Genomic DNA, 22,605 nt, shown 5'->3' on the forward strand with positions numbered 1-22,605 from the left:
CTGTGATTATCTAGTTACATCTGAGTAAACGGATCAAAGGACCTCTCCAGCCAAGCACGGACCTCCTTGAAAATGTAGTCTCTAGCAGCAACCCTGGGGAGGTTTATAGCAAAGTATTTTTAGAGCAGATGGTTCTGGAGTTACAGAGGCCAAAGAGCTGAATGACTTGGGATGAGTCTCTTACATCGTTTGACTTCAGGAAAACAGCCATGGTGGTTCTGCCAGCAAGTCATTGAATGGATTAAGTGAAATAATAGTACAATATGTTTAGCACTGTTCCTGGCATGTAATAAATACTCAATAAATGGCAGTATTTTCTATGGCAGACTTGGTGAATCCAGGACTAGGACCCCAGGCAAATGTTAGGGTTATAAAGGTTAGAAGGAACCAGGTTATGTCATCTTGTGTCTAGAATATAAGCTTCAAACTCTCCAAAGGAATAACCCTCAGGTCCTTGAACTCAAACCCAAAGCATCACATCTTTGCATGAAGCCTGCAAAGGCTCCCTATTGCCTTGGAAGCAAATCCAATCTTCTTACCTTGACTTACAAGACTGTCCATAATTGGGCTGGGTTGACTGCATGAGTCTCACCTTTCACTGTTCTCCCTTAACTCTCTGCCTGCCAGGAAGACGTATTTCAGCTTCTGCAATGCTTTGCCTTGCTAAAAATATCTCCTCTTAGCAAACAAGTTTGCCCAGAAGTTATGAAAGTAGGAGAGGGAACAAAGATGATAGAGGCCTGTGGTTTGTTTATAAGGTTTTCACTATTTATCACTTATTCTGTTATGCAAAGCCAGGGTCCAGGAGGGCAGAAAGAGGGAATGAGGACATGCAAATTATCTGGACACTCTTTGCCTGTTTGAATGTCGGCATATATAGGAGATCCTCCAACAGGTGGCCAGCCCGGGTCAAGCTGCGTCTGGCCTTGTGTTCAGGTGTGCAGGAAGTAGGATCATTCTTCTCAAATCTCACCGCTTCCTCCAGTTGGCTGTTAAGGAAGGCTTTTATGCCCTTGGCTGGGTGTGACAGAAAGGGGCAGGGACAGAAAAACTTGGAGTGCGGTCCCAGCTGTAGAATGCCAGTCTGGCAGACATAACAAAAGTGAGCACTTCTTTGCTTTTGGAACACCTTCCCCATTTGGTCTCGACATTGAGCACCATGCTTTGGCAGGTGTCAGAGGTTGGATCCCGGGAAACAGACCACGCAACTGGGGAGGGGTTCTCAACATCCACAGCTGGTGGGGAGGGAGGTCAGGGAGATGGGGTGGGGAAGGAGGCTGATGGAGGAGTTGCTAACTGCAGGTACCTGGAGGCCTCAGCCTTCCTGGGCAGCAGGGATACGGGCTGGGATGTCTCCTGAGCATGGTCCCACCTGGAAGCCAGGGGGCTGACCTTGACACACCCTTGACCAGTCACTGGATGGCGCTGCAGCCCCTTCTGTTTAGTCTTCACATCAACAATGAAAGAAGGTGAAGTTCATGGAAATACTGTGGGACATATCGCATGGTTTCTTTTCATGAAATGTCCAGAAAAGACAAACATATACAGCCAGAAAGTAGACTTGTGGTTGCCAGTGGCTGTGGTAAAGCGGGAATGACTGCTAATGGGCATGAGGTTTCATTTAAGGGTGATGGAAATGTTCTAAAATTAGATGTGGTGGGGATTGCACAACTCTGTAACTTTCCTAATAATCATTGTGTTACACACTTAAAACAGGTGAATTTCATGGTACATAAATTATACCTCAATAATACTTTTAAAATACTGCCGGGGACAAGGGCTCCAGCCAGAGAATTTGACTCCAACTCTCCCTTTCCACAAATCAAATGCTCAGATTTGCATTGTGGGAGGAGCCTGAGTGTTCATTGCAGGACGATGTAGGTTCTTTAGAGAGTGCAGACCACTTCCACGTGCAGCTTCTCATTTCGTTCTGATAACCTAGAGGACAGGCAAATCATCGTAGGACGATGAGCACTGAGCTACAATGAATGTAGCTTGTTATCTTAGGACAGACCTGGAAGAAGGAGGAAATCCAGCTAATTTATTTACTTTTATCTCTTTGAGTCTATTCTCCACAAAGCAGCTATGATCTTTTTTATGGCAACTGGACTCCTCAGCTCAAAACCCTTCCAGGGCTCACTCCTCATGCGGAGTGAAAGCCAGGGCCCTCTCCACGGCCTGTGTGCCTCTCCAGGGTCTGACTTCCCCTCACCAGACCCTGACTGTCTCCTTCCCCTCACAGCGCTCACCTTGCCCAGGCCAGCAGCTGCCACACTGAAGCTCCGCCATGGCCGGTAGGCTCCTGCTGCTGGCAGTGCCTCTTCCTCCTGCCCACTTGGCCCATTCTTCCTCCATCTTCCACTGCCGTCTCCTCGGTGGACCCCTTCTTGCCTCCCTGTCTAAAACATCAGCACCCTCTCCCCCTGAGCACTTCCAGCCCTCCTCCCTGCTGATCTTCTTTTCTCTTGAGCCATATGTGTTCTTCTCTTTCTCTTTCTGTGGTTTGCCCCCTCTCTCTAGAATAGAAGCTTCATGAGGGCACTTGCTTCTTTTAGGCAGTGCACCATCCCAGATGCCTAGAATTATACCTGGCAGAGAGAAAGGGCTTGAGTGATATGTTTTGAAGAAATGAATGAAAGAATGAATGAATGATTTAGTTAATATGAATCTACTCTCTCGCTCCTTCTCACGTTCTTTTTTTCTTTCTGCCTTCCTGTTTCTCTTAGCCTCCACCCTCAACCCCTCCCCTGCCCCTCACTGTTTCAGGAGTCTCCCCTTTATTTCTGATACATGTTCTTTGGGGCTGAGTGATGTGGTGCTTCCAGATAGCATGATACTTGCTTTTAATGCACTTTCAATTTCCCCTGAGATTGGGAAACCAGGAGGAAAGCAAATGAGGTTTTAACCTCAAATGCCCTAAGACAGGAAGATGAAGACCCCGCTTAGCTGTGTGAAACCAGAGATCTCTGTGTAGGGATGACAATCCTACTCTAATAGAATCCAGCATGCGTGAGGCTCCCTGAAGACACAGCACTGCCCCTTTGATGGAAGCAAGGCTGGATGAGGCTGCCGCAGGCCTCAGATGACCCAGGCTAAAGATGCTGTGGATCACTGTCCAGAGACTGCTGTGGGGGGAATCCCACAAGACACACACAGTCTGGTGTCAGTGGCAGCCCCAGAACCTCACTCTCCTCTGCACACCTCTGCATGCCTATGTCTGTTGCTGTGACTGAGGGGATTGTGTTCAGCACATTGGAAGTGCGAAGATGTGTGGCATATGTCCGTGGGTCTAGGCAGCTGATGCATGTCTGTTGCATGAACATCTGTTCATGAGTGTGTGTGTATGTGTGTCTATCAGATGGATTCTGGTGTGTGTGTAAACCCACATGTGCATAAGTGTGTGCATTTGATGTCACAGAGAACATTTGACATCTGCAGGCGTCTAGTGAATCTGGAAAGCTGGAAGGGGCTGCGTGTCTATATGTGTCTGTGTTTCAGATCTGGCCTTAGGCCACCCACAGCCGAATTACTCACTCCTGATACAGACTGAGTGGCTCACCCTCATTTTCTCACTTCCTCCGTCCTGGTGTTAATAAGACTCATCCTTCACTTTTCTGCCGTTTCTGCGCTTCTTTAGAGAGTGCAGACCACTTTCACATGCAGTTTCTCATTTCATTCTGATAACCTAGAGGACAGGCACATTATCCTCCTTTACAGATGAGAAAATTTCCTTCAACACCTCTGTGTCCTGCCTCGAGGGGAGCAGTATTGGGCCTCCTCTCTGAGGCTGATGTAGCCGCTGATTCTCTCCTCTCACACCTCCTGTGGGCATCTCCTCTGCTCTCTTGCATCTTCATTCATTCACCACTGTGTTTTCTTTCCTCTGACCCCTTCTTCCTCAAGGTCAGCCCCATTCTTTGTCTCCCATTCAACTGAAGAACTTCTTTCCATAGCTCTCCTTTTCTTCTACGCCAAAGTCCTGACTGTTCATGTAATCGCCTAGCACACACCAAAAGCTTCTCTTTATAAATTCAGCTGTCATCTGTTCGTGGTCAAGCCCGGCAGCCTCCTGGCAGCCTCCATGATGTTGGAGGAGACCTCTGCCTCGTGTAATGTGGCTGTGCACTGTTCCTTTTTGGAATTCTCCTCTCTGTCCTTCTGGTTTTTCTTCTTTTGCTGACTAAATTTTCTGTGGCCTTTGCTGACCTTTTAGAAACTCACCAAATGGTTGCGTTCCTCCCTTTTCCCTCTTCCCATGATCTGGGTTGTGCCATTGTCTCCATCTCTTGCAGCTACTCTTATATATGAGTCATTGTGACATTTGTCTCCCTCCTGAATGCAATTCCTCATGTCCCCTAGAAATCTCTGCTTCACGTGCAACAGGCTCCTCAACGTCAACAGGTCTACTCTAGCACTTGTACCCCAAAATGCTTTTTTAAAAATCTTTGCTCACTTGGTAATGGCAACACCAGAAGTCAAGAGATCTTAATACACCCCTCCTTCACCCTGATCTTCAGTTCTTTCCCATACACTGCTCTTCTGCCTTTTAGAACTGTCTTTTGAATTGATTACATTATTTTTATCACCACCATTTTTGTGTTGTCCTTCTCTGAGTTTCTGGCCATGGATTGGCAACCTCACAGGCTTCATGCATGAAATGACAGATGCAAATACACACACACACACACACACACAGAGAGAGAGAGTTGTCCTGAAGCAGGGTATATGGATGTCAGTCAAATCAGGTGTGATGGTTCTTACACGGTCCCAGTCATACAGAAACATATGGCAGAACACACAAACTCATTATCACAGACTCAATCAAAGGTGGGTGCAGCCACAAATATAGAAGTAGACACTTGGCCACAAACACATAGTTATAGATATACACCCAAATCACAGGCAAAGATAGAAGCAGAGCGACAGGCCCAGAAACACAGAGCCATGGATAAATATTCACTGAAGTTTCTCCTAATGTAAGACAAAAAGTTAAGCATCAGAAGAAGCAGGATGTCCTGACTTCAGTCATTCCTTTAAGATGCCCGCCGTGATGGGCCCAGAGAGTCGACATGCATATGGCGGCTTCTCTACAATCAATACCTCCAGCAGCCCCCCACCCTGTCCCTTCCAGGTACTGTTTTTCCAGAATCAGAGCCTCCTGCTCCTTTTCTTGGGCACTTTAGATCCACGGATTAACACAATTTTGCCAATTGCCATACTTCTGGGATGCGCTGTAATAATCAAGGAAATGGATGGGCAGCTGTGGAGTTGATTAGCTGGTGAGCTGGGAGGACACCAGAGGTAGGATGGGGATGGGACTCAGGGACCTGACCACTCTGGACACCTGTGAGGACAGAAATATCACCCATTTGGGGGTATGAAAACACAAGCAAGCACTTCATGACACTCTATGCATGGTTCATTATTGATGACACAGTGTGCTTTGTCATTACTTTGGACACATTTAGACATATATTGTCATCATGAACTGAGGCCTGTGTTTGCTCTAGGATGAAGCCCATTCACCAGTCCTTTACATCTGCACAAACTTTATGTCTTTTTAAAGTGTTTCCCTAGACCATGCTCTCATCTGAGGCTCAAGATATTTTTTTAATAATGAATGACATTCAGATATTACAAATATATTTTACATATTTCATATTTTTGCCACCCTTAATAAACCAACAGAATCTTCATAGATGTTAAATATCAGTTTTGTGTAAATACAACGCACTCTAATTTTCCTTCTTTTTTTTTTTTGAAATGGAGTCTCACTGTGTCATCCAGGCTGGAATACAGTGGCGTGATCTCAGCTCACTGCAACTTCCATCTCCCAGGTTCAAGTGATTCTCCTGCCTCATCCTCCCGAGTAGCTGGGATTACAGGTGCATGCCACCACAACTGGCTAATTTTTGTATTTTTAGTAGAGACGGGGTTTCACCTTGTTGGTCAGGCTGGTCTTGAACTCCTGACCTCGTGATCCTCCCGCCTCGGCCTCCCAAAGTGCTGGGATTACAGGCGTGAGCCACTGCGCCTGGCCCATGCTGTTTCTTTGTTTAGGGTTGGGTTCGTTTTGGGTGGTTGGCTTTTTTGTTTGTTTGTTATATTATTCTTGCTTTTTCTTCTGTCTTATACAGAATCTAGTTTTCTTTGCCTGCATATTGAGTCCTTTTCACTTCCTAGAGACTAAGGTGTCTCTTACTTAGTCTCTTTCATTGAGATTTTAATATTCTTCTGTGATCAGTATAGTGTATACAAAATAGAATGCGTTGAATATGATATTCTATATTTTCCTACATAGCTTGTCTTAAGTATTCTCTCTGCTAGCTAGGTAAATTGGAGCAGTTTGCATGCAACCTCTCTGAACTTTCTTTACTGATTAAGGAGGGATAAGATTTACTTGGGAGGTCTGTTGGAAGTATTAGAGGGGACTCATGCCAAGTGCCCAGCACATTGGCCAGCACCTGCCTGCTATATCATTATTATAGTAGTTTAGGGTAGTGATGGTGAGGGCAATGGAGTGATGATGATAGTGGTTGGAACATGGTCTTCACAATTGCCTTATTGGTCATGGCCTAGGAGTATCTCCTACTAACAAACCCAAATGTAACTTTGTCCCTGCTTTGGAACATTTAGGATGTTTTTCATTTTTGCTCCTTATAAATCATGTCTCACTAAACGTCTTCCTTCATACAGTTTTATTCTTCTTTTGAATGTAACATTTGGATGGGTTCCTAGGAGTAAAATTACTGAGTGAAGGGATATGTACATTCATAAAGCTCTCGATAAATAAATATTGCCTGATTGCTTTTTACAAGGGTGCTATAAATTTATACTCCCACCCAAATCAAGGGAATGGCTGTTTATAGATGCTTTCAGAGCCTTAGCTTATCTTGTTTCCTGTTTGAATTTTATTACATAAATTTTCCTTTAAAACTATCACACACAAACACACACACACACACACACACGCACACTTTTATGGGTCCTTGGGGCCAAAGATGGAATGAAACTATCATTTATCACATGATTTTGATAGGAACCTGTTGTTAGGTTTGAGGTGCTTACTTCTGATGATGCAGAAGACAATTTTAATTAGTATGTGGCATTTAATAAGATCAGGTTGCATATTGGAAATGATATTCTTTTTCAATTATCTTTCAGTCCTCTGATCAGATCAAAGAGGAAGTCTCAGCTTGGTGCTAACACACCTTTAACACCGGTCTGGCCCCTTTTTACCTGTAAAATGAAGAGTTTTCCATAGGCAAAAGTTTCTAGCTCAAATTTAATAGTGTCATTAGGTCTCCAGCATGTTTATTTTTATGTTTTTCTTCTTTTTATGTAAAGTGATACTAATGTTTTCTTTAAAATGATACAAAGTTTTCATTTGGAACACATTTAATTAAAAATATGAGTTACACATAGAGCAAACACCCTGACAGTGTCACTCCAATAATTGAACTTGGGAGTGCATTCCAACAGTTTCCCCACTAATCATTTAGTAATAACACGTTTCCCTTGACAATACACTGAATACAAGCCTCCATAATGCTTAACATAGTTTGGGACTTTGTGATTGTCCCTTTATTCCTATTCATTTGTGAATGTAAGGACCTTGCAGTGGCTCATGAAGAGAGTTGCTTTTTATTTTTCATTTTTTAAATTTTTTTGAAGACTCTTACAAAGTATAACCATTTTGAAAATGCCTATCCATTACCCTAGAGAAAAATTACCTATTATTGGAAGAGTATCTAAAAAAAATATTCAAGGGGTACAAGTGCAGGCTTCTTACATGCACACCTTGTGTAGTGGGAAGTGTGGCCTTTTAGTGAACCCATCACCCAAAGAGTGAACGTTGTACCCAACAGGTAATTTTTCAGCTCTCACCCTCCTCCCACCCTCCCACCTTCTGAAGTCCCCAGTGTCTCTTATTCCACGCTGTATGTTCACAAGTACCCATTGTTGAGTTCCCACTAAAAAGTGAAAATATGCGGCATTTTTCTGTTTGAGTTATATCCTTTGGATAATGTCTTCCGGCTTCATCCATGTTGCTGCAAAAGACATGATTTTATTCTTTTTTTTAGGTTTGAGTAGTATTTTATGGCATGTGTGTGTCTGTGTATGAGTATGTGTGTGTGTGTATATATCTTTATAGATATATATTTTATATATATATATATATATATATATATATATATATATATATATATCTCCCACATTTTCTTTTTTTTTCTGTTTTTGAGACTGAGTTTCACTCTTGTTGCCCAGGCTGGAGTGCAATGGCACAATCTCAGCTCACTGCAACCTCTGACTCCTGGGTTCAAACGATTTTCCTGCCTCAGCCTCCTGAATAGCTGGGATTACGGGCATGCACCACCACGCCCGGCTAATTTTGTATTTTTAGTAGAGACCAGGTTTCTCCATGTTGGTCAGGCTGGTCTCAAACTCCCAACCTCAGGTTATCCACCCACCTTGGCCTCCCACAGGGCTGGGATTACAGGCATGAGCCACTGCATCCGGCCCCACATTTTTTTTTTTATCCATTCTTCTGTTGATGGACACTTAGGTTCATTCCATGTCTTTGTTATTGTGAATAGTGCTATGGTAAACACACAAGGGCAGGTATTGTTTTGATATAATGATTCCTTTTCCTTTGCATATATACCCAGTGGTGGGATTGCTAGGTTGAATGGAGGTTCTGTTTTCAGTTCTTTGAGAAATCATCATATTGTTTTTCATAGAGTTTGCACTAATTTACACTCCCACCAATGGTATATAAGCATTCTCTTTTCTCTGCAGCCTCACCAATATTTGTTGTTTAAGACTTTTTAATCATAGCCATTCTGACTGGTATAAGATGACATTGCATTGTGGTTTTAATTTGCATTTCTCTGATGATTAGTGATATAGAGCATTTTTCATATGTCTGTTGGCCCCTCGTACGTGTCCTTTGGAAGAATGTCTGTTCATGTTGTTTGCCCCGCTTTCTCTTGTTTGTTTGTTTTGAGCTGGAGTCTCGTTCTGTCACCCAGGATGGAGTTCAGTGGTGTAATCTTGGCTCACTGCAATGTCCACCTCCTGGGTTCAAGCGATTCTCCTGCCTCAGCCTCCCTAGTAGCTGGGATTACAGGTGCCTGCCACCATGCCTGGCTAATTTTTGTGTTTTTAGTTGAGACCTGGTTTCACCATGTTGGCCAGGCTGGTCTCGAACTCCTGACCTCAGGAGATCAGCCTGCCCTGGCCTCCCAAAGTGCTGGGATTACAGGTGTGAGCCACTGAGTCTGGCCTGCCCACTTTTAATTGGGTCATTTTTGTTGTTTGATTTCCTTGTAAATTCTGGATGATAGTCCTTTGTTGGATGCATACTTTACAAATATTTTTCCCATTCTCTAGGTTATCTGCTTATTCTGTTGATTTCTTATTTTGCTGTGCAGAAACTTTTTAGTTTAATTAAGTTTGAATTGTCCATTTTTTTTTTTTTGGTCATGTTTGCTTTTGAGGACTAGGCCATAAATTCTTTGCCGGGGCCAATATCTGAAAGAGTTTTTCCTAGGGTTTCTTCTAGAATTTTTATAGTTTCAGGTCTTATGTTTAGGTCTTTAATCCATCTTGAGTTAATTTTTGTATATGGTGAAAGTTATGGGTCCAATTTCACTCTTAGATATATGATTATGCAATTTTCCATATGGGTGTTTAGCCCAACACCATTTATTGAATAGAGCGTCATTTCCCTATCATATATTTTTGCCCACTTTGTTGAAGATCAGTTGGTTGTAGGTATGTGGCTTTATTTCTGGATTCTCTGTTCTGTTCCATTAATCTAGATTTATACCAGTACCATCCTGTTCTGGTTACTATAGCCTTGTAGTATAATTTGAAGTCAGGCAATATGATGCATCTAACTTTGTTCTTTTCACTTAGGATTTGTTATAAAACCAATTCTTTATTGGCTATAAATCGAATAAAATTTTATATCTAAGCAAGTCCTCCAGATTCCTGACAAGGTGAGTAATCCACTAGCTTGGCAGATTAAGAACAGCAATATGCAAGCAATGAGGGATGCATAAATCAAGACTGTCATTGTGAATAGAATGATTTGGAAGTTGGGTGCTCAAATAGCTTAATGATAGTTATAGTGAATAACAATTTCAGCTTTAGTATTATTCTAATAATGTACTTGGTAATGCTAATAGGGTTTGACGGAATACAATGAACACTTTCCAAACAGCTGTATGCTTTCCCAACAAAGGAACTCTATCTTGGAGCAGACTGATATATCATTTCAGTAGGAGATTTTAATCAATCATTTTGTTTTCCCTTTTAGGATATATTTAAATTTGCAAGAACTTCTCCTGTCCCAAGACAAAAGAGGTCCATTGTGGTATCTCCCATTTTAATTCCAGAGAATCAGAGACAGCCTTTCCCAAGAGATGTTGGCAAGGTAAGTCAGACAAACAAATGACAAAAACATGTTTTTATGAAAAGATGAGCACACAGGAAGCAGACTGAGTATGACTGTCTTGGCGACCAGCTGGAATTAGTCTTCATCTCTCTATGATAAGAGACCAAATGGTTTTGTCATGAAAAGAATGTGGAAGATCATTCATATGCAAAAGAGGAAATTGGAAAAAACCAATAACAGCTTTGAATATTACGGGATCAACATGGTAGATGATGTTGAAATTATGCAGGAAGATGTCAATGGTTAAGAAATAAGGCTCATTGCTTTTATAGATTATATTCAGGTAATCACCAGATAGAGCCCCCTAGGATGGCAGTATGTTGACATGTGGGCTTCACTGAGATCCTGTTTTTCAAATATCTAGGTCTAAGCATACCACTGGGTCAGTTTTCCAAAAACTAAACCAGATCAAGGGAATAAAATCATAGTAACCATATCCAGAACCAGATGTGGAAAACACTGTCCCATGAATCAGAACAATAGCTTTTCCAGGAAGAAATAATCACTGTTAAATGTGCCAAAATACTGATAACTGCCTTATCAGCACATTCTCCCCACTTTAAGAGAGCCAACATGGGGAATCAAATTTTGAGCAGTTTGTACTTTTTGGTTGTTAGAAACAAGTGCTTGGTGCCGCAAAGAAGAACCAGCACTCAGGCAAAGAGTTTTCTCAGCAAGGCAATTTACTTCTGCAGAAGGGTGCTGCTTGCACTTCTGGCCACTGTGAGAGCACACTGAACAAAAGAGGGAAGGGGTTTTTATCCCTAACGTGGTTAGTCCCTGCTTCTGTGTCCTGTCCCCACTGGCTGGAGTTGGACCGCACAATCTAAACTGACCTGATTGGCTACTGTTTAAAATTGAATATGACTAATTAGGCAGGAAGGGAGGGACTGTCCGTTATGGTACAAGGCATGTTTGGGCATGTCAGGGCATGGCAAAGGCAGGAAGGGTAGTTTCATTGGGAAGAGCTGTTTCAGCTGGAGGGGCAGTTTACAGAATGGGTAGCCAGGAGTAAAGAGGACTCTTTCCAAATAAGGAAGAGATGTGAGTCACAGATTGGGACTAATGGGAGAAGTTTACAGAGCAGGTAGCTTAGGAGAAGGGACAAGGAAGTTGATCTCGAGAACAAAGAACAAGGGAGTCAGAAATTAAACATTTGAAGAGGAGCTTACTGTATCAGACATTGGCGAGACTGGAATTCAAAAAATTGTGGTTGGTTAAATGAATGATCTTAATGGCAGTTGCTATTGAACTACTAATTCATTAAATACACAGTACATGTTATATACTGGACTCCAAGCTTGGGACTGGGTGTGAAGAAGCAGATAATAAAGCTAACATGCTAGCAGGAAGACAGAAACAAGAACATTGCAGCGTATGACAAATGCTGTGAAAATCAGAAATGGGATGATGCGAAAAAAAGAGCAAATGGCAGGATGAAGGAGTAGAGGGAGGAGGGAATCTTTACACAGATGGCTGTGATGGCTCGTCGGAGGTACTGATGTTTGAGGGGAGACTGGAAGGATGAAAAAGGAACAGTTATAGGAATATCTGGTTGAACAGTATCTTTGGCAGAGGTGAGTCTACATGCAAAGGCCTGAATATGGGAAAGAATAGCGTGTAGTAGAGTCACAATATGCCTCGGTTGCATGAGAGTGAGCAAGGATGGCAGTGGTAAAAGTGAAGTCAGAGAGGCCAGCCTGCCCTTGGATGAGGAGTTGGGGTTTCATCATGCATGCAGCAGGGGACCACTGGAAGATTTCCCCAGGAGACCGCATGTTTTGAAAGATCCTCCTGGCTGCCTTGTAGAGAATGATTAGTGGTAGCAGAGCAGTAGAGAGGAGTAGAAGCAAAGAGACCCACTAAGAGGGAAGTTTGGTGGTGATCTGAACAAAGGTGACTTGGACTATTAAAAATTGATCTTGGAGGGGCACGGCCTGTAATCCCAGCACTGTGGGGGGCTGAGGCAGGAGGATCACCCGAGATCAGGAGCTCAAGATCATCCTGGCCAACATGGCGAAACCCCATCTCAACTAAAAATACAAAAATTAGCCAATGTGGGGGCTCGCCTGTAATCCCAGCTACGTGGGAAGCTGAGGCAAGAGTACCACTTGAATCCAGGAGGTGGAGGTTGCAGTGAGCCAGGATCATGCCATTGTACTCCAGCATGGGCGACAGGGTGAGACTTTGTGTCAAACAAACAAAAAAATCGATCTTTATTGCAAATTGAAAGAAGTGATAATCCAATATCCTGGTAATCACTATTTTTATCATTTTAAATTCCCACTGTGCCAAAGATACCTTGCTCTAAGCAAAAATCTTTTCAAGAGTCTGGGATATGATACAAAGGGAAGCAGGGCTGCTCTAAAGGGATAGCCTTGTCTCCTTGGGCAGCCCTAGCCACTGTGATGATCCTTTTCTAGACAAGTTTCCTGGGAGCCCAAGACGCCAGATGCCAAGGGACCTGAGTCCCCACTTCTTCAAAGCTCTGCCCAAACAGTTTCTGAGACCCAAGATGCATTCTTGTTTTTCAGTTTTCTTTTAGGTAATCCTGGGCTTGTCAGCTCTCACCATGCACCAGAATCAGCAGAGACACTTAAAATGCAGACGTCAGGGCTCCACCCTCAGAGATTGATGCCACTGGGGTGGGGGTGAGGACCGTGCGTCAATATGTGTTAAAATATCCGAGGTGATTCAGATATGCAGCCAAGGTGGAGGACTGCTGGTCTTAAGCAATCCTCCAAGAGTGGTTGTGGACCAGCTACATTAGCATCCCTTGGGAGCTTGCTAAACATGCATATTTTCATGTCCCACCCCAAAACCACTGAGCCAAAAACTCTGGGGTTTAAGCCAGGAATCTGCATTTTTACACAGCTTCTAGGTGATTCTGATGCACACTCAAGTTTAGAGGGCTGACCTGAAATGCGTTTTCTTCCCCTGTCCAACACTAGTACACAATACTTTCAGTATTGTGGGTATTCAGTTCCATTAATTAGGCTATAATAAGGACAATCACATTTCAGTTGCCTGGAAAATCCCAGTTTACACCTGTTGTCCAAATCTGTCATGTCCAGATTTAGACAATAAATTATGTAGCCATCCTATAGTTTTCTTCAGTTACACACAATTTCCTCCTGGGTATATTTGGGTGAGTTTTCTCACAAGCCTCTTTTCTTGAGCTATTCAATGGGTCCATAAGCATGCAGCTAATTGGGAACATTCTTCTGCATTGTTTTTTTTTTACTTATTACAGCTTCAAAAGGCAATTTGGTTTCCAAGCTGAGGATTTGCCTCTTCTTAGCCCCTTATGTGTTGCCCATACTTGCTCTCAACTTAGATTCTCTACAAAGCAACTGCTTTTCTAAGTGTGGTAGGCTGCTAACTAGACAATGTGCAAGAGCCTTCAAAACCTCTAGACGTTTTTTGTAGAATTACTGCACTGCTTTGCAAAAACTGTTTATTTGTCCGTGCTTTTTATGCCTTTGAAGGTACATATTTTCCTTTTTGTTCCTGCTTGTTTCCATTTATCTATCTTACTCTTTATATCTCCTCTCTTATCCTCATCAACTCCACCACAGCTGACAAGCTGTGCTCTGCAGAGCTGTGGAAGAGGATGTAGGTGTTTTCAGTGAGTGCTGGGGAGGCGGGGAGAAGGGAAGGAAGACCACAGAGGCAGAGCTCTGGCCTCCAAACACCACCACGCTCCCAAAAAATCTCTAAGTCAGGACACCTCTAATTTTATAAATATTACGTATTAGACTTCGATATAGAATGCCATTTGAAGAAGAGATTCTGCAGCTCTAAAAGTATAAAGATGTTTGTCTTTGGCTTCCCGTAGAAGTGGACCCCAAGACAAGAATTCAAATGAAGGCAGTTCATTTGAGAGGTGGAGGAAATATTTGTAATAAAGTAAGGGAGAGACACAGAGAAGGGAAGGCAGCTAGGAGAGAAGCTTGTTTATGAAGCCAGCTACTCCTGTGGGTGACTGGATTGTAATCTCATGGGCTAACTTTAACATGGTGTGGAACACACTATCAGCATTACACCACCCCCAGGGGATGGCACTGGGATACTTTGACACCAGCTGGCGTATTTCTACTCCCAGCAGTCATTGGTTGAGGGCTGCTTCCAGGGGTGTAAATTCCCTAGCATATCAGCTCTGCCCTGCACTCTGTGCACTGACTTGACAGCCTGCTGAGGTTTGGAGGAGAACCTTAGACAAAAAGGATGCTGTACAGCAGCCACCAGTCTGCTGGTCTGCACTGAAAAGCTGACACATAGGGGATGTAGACAGGGCACTGATCGCTTCTGCTTCATCACCAAAACTAATATATCTTTTTTTTTTTTTTTTGCATACTTCCTTTCATCCTCTGCTTTTACCTCATTTCCTGAACTAGCTTTCTCATGTCCTGGGCTTTTGAAACCCCCTGTACTTGCCTCTCTCTCTCCATTAATAAGTAGTTCCTGCATCCCAGGAGGGAAAACCTCTGAAGTTCAACCTAATTCATATCAACAAGCATATATTCAGCATCTGTTACTTATAAGGAACTGTGGTAGGGGCTGGGAATTTAATGGAGGAAAAAACAGACAGAATCACTGATCTTGCGGGATTACAAAAGAGGTGACAATATCAGCACATAGTCATTATTTGTCCAGCACTGTGCTAAGCACTTTTCATCTATTATGTTGAATTCTTATGATAACAACCACATGAGGATCATTTTCCAGCATGCCAATGAAGATAATGAGACTCGGGTGACGTAACCTGTCCAAAGCCACACAGCTAGTTCATAACAGAGCCAAGCTTTGTTTCTGCTTTTTGAGATTTCAAAGTCTGTGCTCTTAACCAGTATCCTCAGGAAATACTAAGCCCAATCTGAGAATACTCTTCTGTGGAATGAAATATCGTCGCTGACCATTTCTCTTTTAAAAACAGCATTAAAATTACGTGCAGTTCTTGGAAATGCACTCAAAAATAAGATGGACAGAGGGTTGGATCAATAGATCGATATCTGATATGTGATGAAGTATATTAAAATGTTAGTGGTAGAATATAAGTTGGTGAACATATGGGTACTTTCTGTACAATTCTTTCAAGTTTTCTCTGCATTTGGAAATTTTGTAATAAAATGTTGGGAAAAATTAAGTTTAACTAAATATAAAATTATCATAAAAGACACAGGAGTTAGCATGCTGGCACAAAAACGCTTTTTAAATCATTTGTCTTGCATTTCAAGAGGGTGAATGGAGACAAAGTAAGTAACTGGTTCTTGATTTTTTTGTCATATTTTATTACAACCTGAATTCCTTTAAAGAAAGGAGACTCATATCCTGAAGAATGAAGACATCAAAAGCAAGGTGCTGTGGCAAGTTAGCCCTTGGTGGAGGGTTTTTCACAATTAGATATCCTGCTATATAGAACTGAATACCCACAGCAGGGTTATGCAGGCAGCTCCAGGGATGAGAAAAAGTCTTGACTGATACATGATTTATCTATCTGCCAAGTAATTAATTAGTTGGTAAGTAGCTAAACTACTAGAATGTGGGATCTGCTTTTCCATAATACGAGGGAATCATATTACAACCCTGAGATTCCAAATCACTGCTACTCACTTAGATAGCAGGTGGGGAGTATAAGGGGGTGTATGACCCCACACACACACACACAGGAGACAACCGGATAGATCACTGCCAGCCCTGGTAAAATGAGTTTGCCTCCTAATTTCTGGCTCTTTTCCATGGTACATTCTGCCCCAGACTATCTGTCATGGTTTTGGAAGACAGGGTAAAACACCCAGTCATGAACATACTTCCTCATACCTATGATTTTCTTTCCATTTTTGAACTCTAGACAGCAGGGAGGAGCTGAGAGTGAGTGCTCTGGAGAGGAACATGCGGATCCCAAAGTGGCTTTTTCCCCCTCCCCCTTCAAAGTATGACTATTTCAAAATTTGGGCCATAAATAATTTCTCAGTTTTACCAACTTTCACTGATAAATAATTGATTGCATCTTTAAAGATTTTTGAGTTCTTGGGCCCGATTGATTGAGAGCAGGGGACTTTAAATCTGTAAGCCAGCAAGGAGGTCTTTGGGAGATGTATTTTATTCTGTTTTATATTAAGTTTGAAAGACAAGTCATTTATGAAATGCTTATTAGAGATTCTGCTTTCATCACAAACCCTTTTCATCAAAACCAATGAAAGTACTTTTTTTACAGAAAATCCTGTTTTAAAGACCCTATACATTGGTAGAATGGGCATTTAGAAGGCCATCTTTAACCCAGGATAGAAGAAATATGTAACTGGACCAAGTGCTCTCCGTAAAGGGAATCAGCATTGATCATTAGACTAAATCATGAAAACCACTCAACCAGGACTCCGCTTTGATTGTGTCATGAACGTAAGTCAGACATGAGGGTAATTTACGTCAGCTCTGCCATGTTCCTCAGTGTTCTGGGCATCTGATTCTTAGAGGTCTCGCTGCATCCAGATACTCTGTACCTGAGATTTATACCCACCCATGCAAATAGGTGCCAAGGAGTCTGATAGTCTTAGAATTGAATTTGTTTTATTCTATTTAATAGTCATTTACTTCACTTTGAAGACCTATGAAGGCCAAGCTATATCCTTAGAGAGTGGACCAGAAAGCTGGTACTGAAGCCCCAGCACCTCTCCATCAACCCGCTCCTGAAATGCAGACTCAGGGTTACTTCCTGTTGCCTGATTGATTTTATGATCAGGCACTTACTGGGTTGTCTAGGGTAACCCAGTAATTGTTGTCAGCCCTCTATCTCTTTTAAAATCTATTGCTTTGTACCCTTTATTCATGTCTAACTATATACGCTCTTCTCAGAAATTTACATTTGCTGAATTTCTACCTCCCCCCCCCCCCCACCACCACCCTTTTTTTTTTTTTTTTTTGAGACAGAGTCTTTCTCTATCACCAGGCTGGAGTGCATTGGTGCAATCTCTGCTCACTGCAACCTCTGCCTCCCAGTTTCAAGCAATTCTCCTGCCTCAGCCTCCCTTACTGGGACTACAGGCGCATGCCACCACGCCCAGCTAATTTTTGTATTTTTTTAGTAGAGACGGGGTTTCACCATGTTGGCCAGGCTCATCTCAATCTCTTGACCTCCTGATCCATCTGCCTCGGCCTCCCAAAGTGCCAGGATTACAGGCATGAGCCACCGCACCTGGCCTTAATTTCCCCCTTTTAAGGCAACTAGCAGTTTTATTCAATAACTGAAACTTACCCTAGGCTACAGTATAGGAGAAAAATTGGAATACACAGTATCTAAGATGCCCAAAGGCTCAGTGCTCAAAAATTCTTCTTGAGATGAACATCACAGTTTATTTCTACATTCAGCAGCCATAGCTACACATAAGCCTTTCCTATTTCCAAGTCTTTGAACTGTCACTTCTTCCTGGGATACACCCTCTTTATCCTTATTCCTTAGGAGCAGCCCACATTCACACTCTGTACTGTTCAATGGAACATTGACATTATTGCAGGAAGTTCTGCCTCTACACAGCCCAGTATGGTACCCACTAACCACATGTGGTCAATGCAGTTATAAAATTTTTACCAATTTTAATTTAAGCTTAAAAAGTAACACTTCATTCCATTACTGGGACAACTTGGCAGGTGAATCTACCCTTTTCATGATACATTTTAATCTATTTACAGATAAAATATTTTGTACTGAAAAGGCAATGTCCACACTGAGATGTTTTGTAAGTATAAAATACACGTTGGATTTCAAAAACTTATCACACGAACACAAAAAGAATGGAAAATGTCTCCTTAATAATCTTTGTATTGATTTCATTTAGAAACAAATCCCTTGTATTTCTTTTCACTTTTTTTTAATGTGGCTGCCAGAAAAATATTAAATTATTAATATGGCTCACACTGTATTTTTACCAGATGGTGCTAATCTAAATAAGGCCTATTTTTGATACAGTCTCTCCTCTGTGGAATTATGTTTTTGAGACAGAGTCTCGCTCTGTCACCCACACTGGAATGCAGTGGCGTGATCTCTGCTCACTGCAACCTCTGCCTCGTGGGTTCAAGAGATTCTCATGCCTCAGCCTCCCTAATAGCTGAGATTACAGGTATGCACAACCATGCCTGGCTAACTTTTGTATTTTTGGTAGAGACGGGGGTTCACCATATCAGTCAGGCTGGTCTCAAACTCCTGGCCTCAAGTGATCCACCTGCCTCGGCTGCCCAAAGTGCTGGGATTACAGGTGTGACCCACTGAGCCCGGCCCATGGAATTTTACTTGGTCTCTTTTTATACATTGTTTATACATCTTTGACGGCACTTAACACATTTTGAGAAACAATGTCCTTCCCTACCTTCCCACTAACTGTATTTCATCAGATGCGGTGGCCCAAGACAGGGCCTAACACACAGTAGCGACTCAAATATTCTTTGAATTGAATTCTAGCCATATATATGGCTGATTACATAGACAGTCACTGCTTACTGATTAATTAAAGTGATCATAGCCTGGCATAGCCTGGTTTGTTGTTAGAATGGAATTAATAGACCATCATATGATCAGTCTGGATATTTCCAGCAAATTTTAATTTTCTAAAATGGTAATGAGGCCACCAGATAAATTGCTTGGCGGTCAACTATTATGTCAGGTCGTATAAGCATTCTTAGTAGATTTTTTTTTTTGCTCTTGTTTCCCAGGCTGGAGTGCAGTGGCACAATCTTGGCTTACTGCAACCTCTGCCTCCCAGGTTCAAGCAGTTCTGCCTCAGCTTCCCGAGTAGCTGGGATTACAGGCGCCCGTCACCATGCCCAGTTAATTTTTGTATTTTTAGGAGAGATGGGGTTTCACCATGTTAGCCAGGCTGCTCTTGAACTCCTGACCTCAGGTGATCCAGCTGCTTCGGCCTCCCAAAGTGCTGGGATTACAGGCATGAGACGCTGTGCCCAGCCAGTAGATTTTGATAGATTTGATGTTGATGAATTTTATGTGGGGATGGGGTGGGGGAAGAGAAAGAGAGAGAGAGTTACATGACTGTATTTCTGAATTTGCCTATGTATAAGATGGTGTTTTAATTCCAATTAAATGAAAACACTCAACTTTCATCTTTATTCACAACTGAATACAGTCAATTCTAACGTATTTTTGCTAACTCTAATAAAAGCTGTATTCACCATTCTCAAGTGTTGCCCTCCTGCAAATTTTAATTAATGATAAAACAGAATCAGGTGGTTTTGGCTCTTTGCCAAATACATATATATATGCAAAACTTCCCTGCATGGTCTACATCCTGCAAATAAAGGCATCTGAGCCCAAGGAGGAAGCAATATTTTTAACCCCGAGTTTATCACCCTTTCGGTTCTCCATTTTAAAGGTTCCTAGAACTTTATTGTTATTATGAACATTCGGCCTCAGACTGAATTTATATTTAATTATTTGTGAACATTCAAGGACCTGGCATTTCAGCTTGAATTAGCATCCAGATTTAGGGTTGTTGAAGAATTTTCAAGTTGGACTAGAATCTTCACTACCTAATGAATGTCTGGATCTAAGCCAAACATGGCTATCCCTACTGTCCTGCTTAGTTTTTACAACAGCCCTATAAAGTAGGCCATCCTACACTCATTTCTCAGATGAGAAAGTGGAAATTAAGAGAGATTAAGTAGCTTGCCGAGGGTAACCCTCTTAAAGAATGGCAAATCCAAATCCAAGACTCTTCAATGCCACATCGGTGATCTATCCACCACAACATGTGTGAATACGTAAAGCTTCCACGGGTCTTTGCTGTTTGCATAGCGCACTACACAAATGGTCATTTGACTCTCATAAGTACCCTCAGAAATCAATATTATGTCCCTATTGTACAGTGGAGGCTCTGAACTGAGCATGACCAAGGTGCAGAAGCATCTTGCAAGACAGTCTATTTGTGGTACAAACTGAGTTGCCTTTCTGTGTCACCTGCAATTGTACCAGGGCTCTGGATGGATTTCAAAATAGCACATGGCATGAGTTAAGCCACTATGGAAAACAGTGTGGAGATTCCTGAAAGAACTAAAACTAGAACTACCATTTGATCCAGCAATCCCAGTACTGGGTATCTACCCAGAGGAAAAGAAGTCATTATATGAAAAAGATACTTGCACACACACGTTTATAGCAGCACAATTCACAATTGCAAAATCATGTAACCAACCCGAATGCCCATCAATCCACAAGTGGATAAAGAAACTGTGACATATGTATATATGACGGAATACTACTCAGCCATACAAAGGAATGAATTAATGGCATTTGCAGCAACCCGGATGAGATTGGAGACTATTGTTCTAAGTGAAGTAACTCAGGAATGGAAAACCAAACATCATATGTCTCCACTGACATGTGGGAGCTAAGCTATGAGGACGCAAAAGCATAGGAATGATACAATGGACTTTGGGGACTGGGAGGAAAGGATGGGAGAGGGGAGAGGGATAAAAGACTGCAAAAAGGGTGCCGTGTATTCTGCTTGGGTGATGGGTTCACCAAAATCTCACAAATCACCACTAAAGAACTTATTCATGTAAGCAAACACCACCTGTACCCCAACAACCTATAGAAAATTTTTTTAAAAAAAGAAATAGACTTTGGCCGGGCACGGTGGCTCACGCCTGTAATCCCAGCACTTTGGGAGGCCGAGGCGGGCGGATCATGAGGTCAGGAGATCAAGACCATCCTGGCTAACGTGGTGAAACCCTGTCTCTACTGAAAAATACAACATAAATTAGCCAGGCGTGGTGGTGTGCGCCTGTAGTCCCAGCTACTCGGGAGGCTGAGGCAGCAGAATGGCGTGAACCCAGGAGGTAGAGTTTGTAGTGAGCTGAGATCGTGCCACTGCACTCCAGCCTGGGCAACAGAGCGAGACTCTTGTCTCAAAAAAAAAAAAAAAAAAAGAAAGAAAGAAAGAAATAGACTTCACTAGAGGAAGGAGAAATATAGAAGCCAGGGGTGAGCCAAGGATGAGAAGCATAGCTCACCATCCCCCTCATTCTACGGGGAGGTCTGCCAGAGGAGAAACTCGGCTCCCGCAGCTGTTCCTTCTCTGCTGGACAGCTTCAGTACAATCTTGTTAGTGGACAGATGATCAAACACCAGGGATGTTCCGCAGCCTGAATGCAGGTACCCAGATTCATAGGAGTTGTCTGAGATTCCATAGTTCAAAGTCAGATGCTTTGGGCAGGGGTGTGCTGGAAAACTGGCTCTCGGAGGCTGGAAGCCTTGAGTTGGAGTGTTTGCAGCTACTTTGGCATAAATTCTCCCACAGTGGCCAGTTTCAAGCGAGCAGCTTACAAAATCTCTGAATGTTTAACAATAGACTTCCATGAAGGAGTAGGGTTGACTTTAACATGGCATTGGCCTTGGGACTCAGGGACCGTGACACTGGAAGGGCTCAGGGGGCACATGGGTCCCAGGGGAGCTACGCTTGAGTGAAGCCCTCCATTGTGGAGAAGTGGCTTCCACACCCACCTGTTCACCCCGGGTTGCAGCTGGTCTCATGCCCAGTTTAGCAGTGAGGATCATTTTTTGACGACTCTGCCTGTTGCAGTATTAAGTAACTTGTCCAAGGTCATGCAGCAAGCGCAACGTAAAAGCAAAGCTTGCATGCTTGCTCTTTCAGCTCCACCACGCTTCTCCTTGGCACAGAAAAATCCAAGTCACTCTCCTAAGGCTGGAAAATTCTGCAGCAATTGTCCCAATTCCACCTGGAAAATGAGGAAGGGAGTGATAAAATTCTCTGTGAAGTGAGGAGAAATGAGGTTAACTTCGCCAACATTTATTTGATGTGCGTGTTTGCGCGCTGAGTCAAGGCCGGAGGTCATGTCTTCATTTAACAAATAGACCACATGTTGACAAGCAAAAAACGGCTTTCTTTGTCTGGCAAGAAAAGCCACTGTCTCACTTCAGACAACATTTATTTTTTTGTTGGTATCTCCGCTGACAACCCTGTTCAAAGAGAGCCACAAGGAACGAAAGTGAAAGCAGAAAAAGCCAACTTCGGTGTAATTAAGAGATATCACTGCCCGTTTTATTCAGTGATGAGGCCGCAGCTGACTCAGTCGATAAGGGCCGTGGTGAAGGAGTGGGGCCCAGGGCGCAGTGGGGA

At 42.7% G+C, this 22,605-nt stretch overlaps 1 protein-coding gene across 3 annotated transcripts in view; it reads left to right on the plus strand.

Moving 5' to 3' along the window:
• CDH13 (cadherin 13) overlaps positions 1-22,605 on the plus strand; it is a 1,176,109-nt gene that overhangs the window by 491,608 nt on the left and 661,896 nt on the right. For all 3 annotated transcript variants that reach the window (XM_054453276.2, XM_054453277.2, XM_054453278.2), the window contains exon 4: positions 10,325-10,441. In XM_054453276.2, the coding sequence (XP_054309251.1) occupies positions 10,325-10,441 (117 nt within the window). The remainder of the gene's footprint in view (positions 1-10,324; positions 10,442-22,605) is intronic.

This window comes from Pongo pygmaeus, chromosome 18 (assembly GCF_028885625.2).
Source record: "Pongo pygmaeus isolate AG05252 chromosome 18, NHGRI_mPonPyg2-v2.0_pri, whole genome shotgun sequence".
NCBI lineage: Eukaryota > Metazoa > Chordata > Mammalia > Primates > Hominidae > Pongo > Pongo pygmaeus.